We start from the raw sequence: 9,609 nt of genomic DNA, 5'->3' as shown, positions 1-9,609 counted from the left end.
GATAGCTTTATTTATTGTTATTATTAAACTAAAATCTCCAGCATGGGGAAGTGGGATGAGCTCGACTTTTCTCGACAGGGTTGAAAGACGCTAAATGCCAACGTGTAAGTTTTCAGATTTTTATTTGGGAGAGCAAATCCATTAGCATTAGTCTGACGTCAAATCTCAGTAAATCACACTGACGATAGCGGTTTGATTTGAAGAAAATGCGGAAAGGTAAAAGAATTTTAGCATGTAAAACAACTTTTAACAACTGATGTATCAGTGATTGACGTCTAAATCCTTTCACCCCAACAGAAAGCTGCGTAAAGACATCCCATCCAAAATTCTGATCCAGCTTTGCCTGGCTCTTCTGCTGCTCAACCTGGTCTTCCTGGTGGATGCCTGGCTGGCTCTTTATCCCAAAGCCGTGGGCCTCTGCATTTCCACGGCCTGGTTCCTTCACTACTTCCTGCTGGTTTCCTTCACCTGGATGGGGCTTGAGGGCGTCCACATGTACTACGCGCTCGTGAAAGTCTTCAATGACAACATATCCCACTACATGCTGAAGTTCTCGCTGGTGGGCTGGGGAGTCCCAATGCTCGTGGTCATCATTGTGATTGCGATTGACAAAAACAACTACGGCCTCATGTCCTATGGAAAGTTTTCAGATGGAACAAGTGACGACTTGTAAGTTGAGTAAGCTGAAAGTGGGTTTTACTCACAGCTACAATCACAGGAAAATAAAGCATTCAAGTGTAGCTTTTATGTGTCAGGACATAATGAATAAAAATTATCTGGTCTTTAAAAAGTTAAAATGAGTCAAATTTGATCTCAGGAGTCCAAAATTACATTATCATCATTGGATTTAAAATCTCAGTTCATGATACACAAATAAGGCCCAAAGCTACATTATTAAGGAAGAATTGTGTCCTCTCCTCTTTACAATACTTCTCTAATTTATTAAGGTTTAGACCCTTTACAACCCTGTTTAAACTTCCATATGAAATCACTAATAATGAGTAGCTTATTCACTGTTCCTCCTTGTTGTCTTGCAGCTGCTGGATAAGAAACGACATCGCTTTCTACGTGGCAGTTGTGGCCTACTTCGGTGTGATTTTCATTTTCAACATCATCATGTTTGGTGTGGTCTTAGTCCAGTTGCACCGGATAAAAAAACAAAATCCTCATAACAACAAGCACCGCAGCACGGCGCAGGACGCACGCAGCTTGATCGGGATCACCCTCCTCCTAGGTCTCACGTGGGGATTTGCCTTTTTTGCGTGGGGTCCTGTTAATCTGGCATTTATGTACCTCTTTGCCATCTTTAATTCCCTGCAAGGTGAGTTGTTGAACCCTACACCTGTCCTGTATCCAAGAGTAAGTTAAAAACTTTGCTGATCCCCAAAGATTGTTCTTGCATTTTGCAGGATTCTTCATATTTGTGTTCCACTGTGCGGCGAAAGAAACCGTCAGAAGGCAGTGGAGGACCTACCTGTGCTGCGGCAATATGAGACTCCCAGAAAACTCAGGTGAGTCTGGATGAAAATGTGCACCTGTATCTAAAACTCGTAAGCTAGTTTTCAATGCATTTTTTTTAAGATTGTCTTATATATTGCATTTTCTTTTATGTCCTAATTCTTTTAGAATGGAGTCGGACTGCAACACAGAAAACCGCAAAGAAGTCTCCTCTGACCTCCTTTACGTCCTCACAAAGCAGTCGGCCGTCCAGATCCACTTTTCTGCCCAGTACGCCATCAGGGCAGATGAACGGCATTGGTAAGTAAGAATTTCTACTTTAACAACGTTATGCCTTCTGTGATAGGTTTTGACTGACCCAACACGCCACATGCATTGGCATTCCTTCTAAGGATGTGTAAAATACCTGAAAATAAATATTACTGCTGAATTATCGCACACAGAATTAAATATTAATCTGAGGTCATTCTGTCTGGAAAACAATTGTACATTAAATCATATTTACCATTGTTATTGGCAATTTTGTTTTGAATCATTGTCCTATGGATAGTCACTGAGCATGACCTCTGGAGAAAGGTGCCAGACATGACCAGTAGGTCCAGTATGGTATACTAGCAATAATAGGCTTAATTTAAGAGTAGCTCCAAGATTCAGGTGGCAGTTCAACATGATCATTGTGTTTTGAATATGATTCTGCTTGTACTTCAAATTTGAAGAAAAACTGCTGGATAAGAGATGAAGTATTGCCTTCTATCTTTACCGTAGCTGCTAATTGTGGATAGGTTTAATAGCTATTATTTACCAATATGTACATTGCAGGAAATCCACTTGAAGACAGAATAATTACAGCTGACGAAGAACCGAGGACAGATGTGATTCTCAACGAGATCAACAGACAGCAGCTCCGGAGTCGACGGGGGTCCTGACCCACAGAGAGCAGCCCGTTAACTGCCTGTATAAAATGTAATTTACCAGAAAATATTTACGCATTGTTCATTTCCGTCACATGTATTAGTTGACTGATTTCTAAGAAATTCTAAGTCTAAAGTTGATTTTTTTAAAACATTAAAGCTATTTTTTGTGCTTATTTTTACATAATCTTTATTTAATATACATATTTATTTACCTTCAGATAACATTTTAATGTGCATCTTAGATTTAATGATCTTATGCACCTTACATCTATTGCTTTCAAAAAGCAAATTAAAGTTCATATAGCAATAAATAAACTACGTTTTATGTCATTGAAGTATTTGTGATTTATGGATTTCCTTTTTCAAATCTGACACCGAGATATGCCTTTAGATAATCCAATAACGGCACATTTTAAAATCCCACACATATCCAAAAAGTTCTATCATATTAAACAGTTGAAATATGAATGCCCAAAGTTAAATATTTGCCAAAAAAGGGCAATCCGAGTCATGTTGGTCAACCGACTTCAAGTTTTTTTATTCTGCTGCTGTAAATCACCAACACTGAAACAGTGGATAAATCACTCAAATCTCCCTTTACCCGCTTGTTAATCAAATAGTAAACCCCAGAATTGTCTATAAAGTTTAAGACAAGCTTTCTGTTTAAGTTTTGTTGGATCCAACTTAAGTCTGTCTGCTGAGAAACCATATTATGCTTCAGACCTTTTGTGTGACGGAGCCATCTGGAGTATGGTGCCATCCTCAGGCTAACATTAACAGCAGTTGCAAACACGTCAAACAATTTCTCTGTGCATATTAAATTACAATTTCACTACAACAGAAGCTTAGCAACGTAGGATGACATTGGAAATTTCCTGCCTGCAAAAGAGCTACAGCCAAGACAGAAGCACGACTTGGCTTTAAGAGGCTTATCAATTTTTATGTTTATTTCAGCATTTCTTTACATAAATGCAAGCAGTGAAGCACCCAGTTGTTACAATGCAATGTGTGCTGCAACATATTTACTCTACAGCTCCAAACATTTGGTATCTTTGCTATACATATGAAACAAGGGGAAAAAAAAACAAAAAAAAAAAAAACATTTCCCTCAAAACTAATTGTAGATGGTCAAACGGTTTCAGAACAGCATTTGAATAAATAAATGTCCCAGAGGGTCCATCTAATGTGCTGTGTACTGTACATCTATGCAAGCTACATTCACAGTCTTCAGCACGCACCCAATATACTTAATCAGGAGAAATCAAAGGTGCCAAAAACAGAACATCAAAACCAGCACATGCACAGATGGCAACAATGAGGAATAATTTCCCTTTTAAAACACACCTGGACTACAACACTTAGCACTCATCGGGATGAACCACACTGCCTTGATACAGACTGAAAGGGCTGCATCATATTTCAGTGGCAGAAACAAAAGGAGAGAAAAAAAAAAGGATTCACACACATGGTGGGCAAAGTTACCACATTGTCAGTGTACCAGATCAGTGTTTATAAATTGTAAAAGTTTCTTCAGAAGACATGCAAGTCAAGGTCAAATCCATTAACACAAAAATAGTTGCAGCAAACAGTGAAATCAAAACCTAAGGAGCAGGAGAAAGATTCAATGGCATTGATAAATATTCATGTGCACCTTCAAATAGACTGAATTTACAGCAACCTTTGCATGTTCCTCTTCACATTAACTGGCTTAAAATAGGGTGGAGTGTTTCACCATTACAAAACAGAAGTTTGCTGCATTTGCAATGGACACACTGAGGTCTGCCCATTTCCTCTGTGTTTTACTTCACCGGGATGATCAAGCTTAGGAACAGAGCATTAAGATGAGGTCTCAACCTCAAACAGCCCAATTCCTTCAGACTCTGACAAAACTCATTGTATTAACTCAAGAAAAACATACACAGCAATGATGTTTTCAGTTAAGAGTAAACAGGATCTTCTGTTTATATCCAAGAAGATCCTGAAAGTTGGATCCAATCAATGTGTCACCCGAGAAGCAGTCCCTCAGCACATTGGCAGTTAACAGATACACTTTAAGATCTACATTAACGGTTGGTGTAAAAAACCTAACAAGTCAGTAACTATTTAATAATCGTTTTCCAAGCCTTCCGTGTTCATGTCATGTTCAGTCAGACCACACATTCAAGCCCAAGTGAAAAGCAGAAGGGAATTCAAACGTTCACATTCCAGCTGCTCAGAAAACTGGAAGTCTTCACTTCTTCCACGCAGTGTAGAAAACCCATCTGAAAGGATTATTAAGGGCTGCAAACAGTTTTTATGATACTAGTGTTTTTATGATGCATTGATCTGCATGTCATGATTTAAACCTATGACTGGGCGGTAAAAATGAAGGATACTGCTCCAGGTAGGAGGGTACGCACACCACTTCTTTTTGGAAATCTACAGGACATGAGAGCTTTCCCAGCTGTTCTTCATATAGACTCAGTGCCTCTTTCAGATTCACGCTGTTACCCTGATGGAATAAAAAAGGAAAAAATTTACAATGCACACACAAAAAAATAAAAGTTAACCGCATTCTATATCGTTATCAGCCGAGTCATTTTTCAATTTATCGGAATTGATCCGATAAATAAAATTGGGCTGATATTAGCAACTGGTATTTCCATCTTGTTGCCATTTGGCTATGTTATTTGTTTTGTCATGACGATTGTGGGAGTTTAACTGAAGAGGAGAAACGGTGGTGAATAATTGTGTGTGGTCTTTCTCAAGCTGTTGAAAAGGTTGTGAAATGTATCAGTAAAATTTTATGCATCCCTACTTTGAAGTATTACTCTTTGAAGTTATACTTCATTTGCAAAATTGCCTGACTGTGCTTGGGGGGCAAGAAAAAAAAAAAGCATGAAGTCAACATACATTGGAACAAATTAGTAACTGATCATTTTGGGTTAAAGTCTGAAGCCTCTGATTAGACTATATTGTGTTAATATTTTTAAACAACCCTGAATCATCACCGTTGTGCTTGAAAGTTGGCTGGTTGGTTTTTGTCAAACATGTTTACTGTGTATCGTTTTCCAATTGTTAGAATCGCAACAAACAGAAAAGTCTTTAGACATGCATTTTGTAATTTGGAGCAAATTTGCCAGTTTCTCTTAAGATGGTACATCATCTTTTGACAAAGCTTTCAGACTCTTTGATAAGCTTGACTGCTTCACTCAAAACTGTGCAGATACTGCAAAAAACCGAACTGACCTGTGTGAAGTATTTCCCCTTGGGGTGCAGGACACGCACCGACAGATCCAAGATGAGACGTAGAAATTCCCACATAGAGTCTGCAGAGAGCACACAGTTTCAGAGAAAAGACTAAACACCGACTTTTCTATATCATGCACATGTAGCCACAGCTTGTGCAATGGATTAATGGATATGCAGGAACCTTCTTCTGGTGCAGTAGATATTGGGATTGCAGTGAGGTCATTAATTACATAATCAAATGTTCTTCCTTCCTGGACATACTTCTTCAGCAAGGGGACACAGTCTTCAATCAGAATCTGCAATGAACACCACATGTTGGACGGTAAAATCTTTGACATTTACTTTTAGGTATTCAACATTCACAATTTGCTCTACAGATAACTTTTATTGTAAAGTACCTCAGTCAGAATTTCTGGTTTTATACAAACAGCAATAAATACATTGTTAAAAATTTCTATTCAAAGTTATTAAACAATGCTAAAAAGAATATTTAAACTAAAGAAGCAAATAATAACATTACTTGTACCAAACTATTTTGCATCACAGTTGTGAGATGGCAATGTATTTTCCCCAATAGCTCATTAATTTCCCAGCACTCACTTGGTAACAGTCGCCCCTCAGGGTGTCCAGGGTATTGCCACAAGTCCTCCTCATGTACATCTTGCACCCATCGATCACCTTCTGGTCAATGTGCATGCCTCGTCAAGGAGGAGTCAAGTTAAGATGTCGACTTACTTTCATTTTGGGTGTTAAAGTCAGAAAAAAACAGAACACAATCTCAAAAGGATATCTCCACCATGGTGACCATCTTTGGCTTTTGTTTGACCAACTCGGCGAGGATGCCTCCATCTCCTCCTCCTAATATCAGCACCTCCTTCCCTGCATAATTCTCTCTTCCATTACCTGTGATGGCTTGCGTGTACGCCAAATCACTTTCTGCCAGGTCTGCAGCAACATCATAACATTAACACATCAGTTACGTACAATTATTAACAAATAAGATGCAATTTTGTGTAAACCTATCCTAAGTGAAGCTGAAGTTAATGGCCACATTTGCCCACAATAAAAAAAATATTAATTAATGAACATAAATGTAACACAAGCCGTCCATTTGACCCCTTTGTTGCCTTCTGTTAATATTTTTAAAAAGAGTCAGATGTCTAAATGAGCTTTCTTGTGTGCACTAGTTTATTATACAAATACTTACTGACATCTCCATCAAGGACTAGGATATTTCCATACTGCTGTGAGTGCAATATCTTTATGTTTTGGTATGCAGAATCTTCTTCGTAAACCACTTCATCAACGTCGTACTCCACCAACCTGCCATCAGCTGTGGGCCAGTATCGGTCAACTTTTGCTCCTCGTACTAAGGCTGGAAGCCTGGAGGGAAAATGAAAAATAATGACAGATCCTTGATGAAATAAAGTCTTCAAACATCCCAAATGGAAACGCATCATGAGAACCAGGACCCTCACCTTTTAATCCTTGTAATATTTCCATTTAACAGAACTTTTAACTTATTTTCCAGTGCATTTAAAAGCTGTGGAGGAAATGAAGAAAATAAATGTCTGTGCAGAGCTGTTCTTCACATCAAGTCTTGCATTTTAAAACTGTATGCCACGACAAGCTTGAAATACAGTAATATTGAAAACTCCACGTTTTTGATCCCTTACATTGTCTAGCTGTGCAATGTTATCATCTTCGTGACACTGCAGATCGATGGTGACCAGCCCATGGGAGTGCACACGCAGAACGACGAGCCTGGTAAACAAGATTTCATAAAGCAAACTTATAAAGCCTTTTATTGGTGAAATGATACTCCACCCATAACATAAAACATCTAACCCCATCACTCTTCCAACAGAGACGGTAGCCTGAAGGTTTAAGGTCAAACATTCACCCTAGACCAACCTTGCTTACCACTAATGCAATCAGTTTAAGAAAATATTTAAAATAAATCTAAAACAAAGAGTCCTCTCAGTTTACCTTTCAATTTATGAACATACCCTCTAGAAGAGGAGGACTCAAACGTCACTAAATCCTCTTCAAAATAAATGATTTCATTAACAGAGGATACTCTAAATTGTACTTTTCAATTCCGATTAAAAAGTTACTCAAACACCCAGTAACTAAAACAGTTCGAGTATTTAACCTGGGCGTTCCTAGATGGTTCTGAGAAAGAATCAGTCTAAACTGACAGCCAAGTCAGAACCACTTTAAGTGGGAGTTAAACTTTTTATTGCAAGATTTAGAACTGAGACATAAATGACTGTCAAACACAGCCAATTACTGCACATTGTTGGAAAGCTCATTTAATAGCATTTCTTTTATCTTAAATATTCAAAGCAACACAATGACAATACCTCATGCAGTCACAATAAAGCAGCAGAGCAAGTTGTGTATTCAAGCTAGACTTCCTACTTTTGGCCACTAGATGGCACCAAAGAAAAGCATGTTGAAAAGTGAGGAATAAAACTTCATTCAACTTCACTAGACTGACCTAATTAAACTTCGACAGGAGATGTTAAAATTGCTGCCAACTTGTTTTTGGTTTAAAATTTGACAGCTTAGAAACGACTATAAGCTCTGGATACTTCAACGTCAGTGTCATATAGTTGCTTTCTTGCTTTGCTTACCGCCCATTCTTGCCGACAAATGTAGCTAGATATCCATGCCCATTTGTGTCATGGATAGTCTCTGTCAGCTCCTGCTCATGAAATATGGACAGCAGACCAGGCACTACAGAGGCCGAGTCGACTGGAGACGAACAGAAACATGGAAAAAATTATAGCAGTCTGGCACATTAGTACGATTAATAAAGTCACATCTGAATCGGCAATGACCTTTTTGTCATAGATAGACTTTTCAATTACAGGTAAACAGTTACGGAGAGAAGAATAAATTGTTTTTTGTAGTTTTAAATGTATGCCTTCCTCATTTTATAACTCACGTATAAAAATTTATTTCATGGTGCATGTTTTCAGTTGCTGAGCATAAGCCAGCTGTAGGGCTACGTTTTAAGCGTTTCCCTTCTGCCACACACCTGGATTGAATATTTGGGTGATTAACAGGTTTCTGCAGTACTTGATGGTCATGCAATCATTTGAATCAGCTGTTCTGGTATAGAGGCATATCTAAAACATGCAGAGCAGGGGGGGCCTGATGACTGGAATTGAGAAGCACTGCTTTAAGAATTGTACATAATTTGTATTTTATCTATAATATACCATGCATAGTTTTTATCAAATTATGTAAAAGGGTCTCCTAAATGTACTTTAATATATTAAAAAATATTTCTAATATCTTTAATTTAAAATTGTCCATCAATAATAGCAATGGCAGGTTATTATTTTTACTTTTAAATATGGTCAATTGTTGCGACATTGGTACTTGTAAATGTTTTTTTTTAACAGCGAGGGTTTGGAGTCAGTTCAGCCTTCATAAGCAAAACTACAAAAATGGCGGAAGAGGGACCATTTCCTCTGCGACAGCGCAGAATTGAACATGCTTTATTCACATTGTTAGCAAGACAAGCATCGAGCCGCTGACTAGTGCCTTGCAAATTTGCGAGAAAATCCCACATAACATTCGAGTGAACAACAAGCAGCAGCATATGAACGTAAAAATGTTTATCCACATTAACTTCACCCTTCAAACCAAAATTTGCCGAACATGCTTGAGCTAAATTCCGTCTAAATCACTCCCAACCTGCAGTTTTGAAGGGCAATTACAAACTAGCGAGTCAATATTAGCTGTTCAGCCGGCTAGCTAACACGCTGCTTGGCTACAGGGGCCGTAAGCTGAATAAACACGCAATTTCTGGAGTCTTTTTCCAAGCAACTTACCTGGCGTAGAGAGATTAATGTCGAGAGTATAATGTCGCACTGCCATGTCTCGCTGCAACCGACATCCATGCCTGGGATAGCGGGCTGCGAATACTTATCTGCAGGGAAAGAGGGAGGGCCCATCTACCACTGCAGCTGCCGCTTCGCACCGCACTCAA

The 9,609-nt window shown here is 38.6% G+C and overlaps 2 protein-coding genes across 2 annotated transcripts in view; one reads left to right on the top strand and one right to left on the bottom strand.

Moving 5' to 3' along the window:
- Positions 1 to 2,994, top strand: part of LOC106952245 (adhesion G-protein coupled receptor G2-like) — a 14,795-nt gene extending 11,801 nt beyond the window's left edge. The window contains exons 22-26 of the mRNA XM_015040248.1: positions 298 to 669; positions 1,038 to 1,321; positions 1,410 to 1,511; positions 1,627 to 1,758; positions 2,278 to 2,994. Of these exons, the coding sequence (XP_014895734.1) occupies positions 298 to 669; positions 1,038 to 1,321; positions 1,410 to 1,511; positions 1,627 to 1,758; positions 2,278 to 2,384 (997 nt within the window). The 3' untranslated portion in view covers positions 2,385 to 2,994. The remainder of the gene's footprint in view (positions 1 to 297; positions 670 to 1,037; positions 1,322 to 1,409; positions 1,512 to 1,626; positions 1,759 to 2,277) is intronic.
- Positions 2,995 to 3,291: 297 nt separating this feature from the next.
- sms (spermine synthase) lies at positions 3,292 to 9,609 on the bottom strand. The gene is made up of 11 exons (XM_015040260.1): positions 9,452 to 9,609; positions 8,243 to 8,363; positions 7,280 to 7,367; positions 7,082 to 7,146; positions 6,811 to 6,986; positions 6,394 to 6,548; positions 6,204 to 6,293; positions 5,785 to 5,899; positions 5,601 to 5,680; positions 4,748 to 4,863; positions 3,292 to 4,633 (listed from the first exon to the last, which is right to left on the bottom strand). Exons 1-11 carry the CDS (start codon positions 9,495 to 9,497, stop codon positions 4,603 to 4,605), a joined length of 1,083 nt encoding a protein of 360 aa, XP_014895746.1. The 5' UTR covers positions 9,498 to 9,609; the 3' UTR covers positions 3,292 to 4,602.

Source organism: Poecilia latipinna, unplaced genomic scaffold, assembly GCF_001443285.1.
Source record: "Poecilia latipinna isolate Pla-1442-1.1 unplaced genomic scaffold, P_latipinna-1.0 Scaffold30, whole genome shotgun sequence".
NCBI lineage: Eukaryota > Metazoa > Chordata > Actinopteri > Cyprinodontiformes > Poeciliidae > Poecilia > Poecilia latipinna.
Note: the sequence above shows the minus strand (reverse complement) of the source record. Positions and strands in the feature narration are given on the sequence as shown.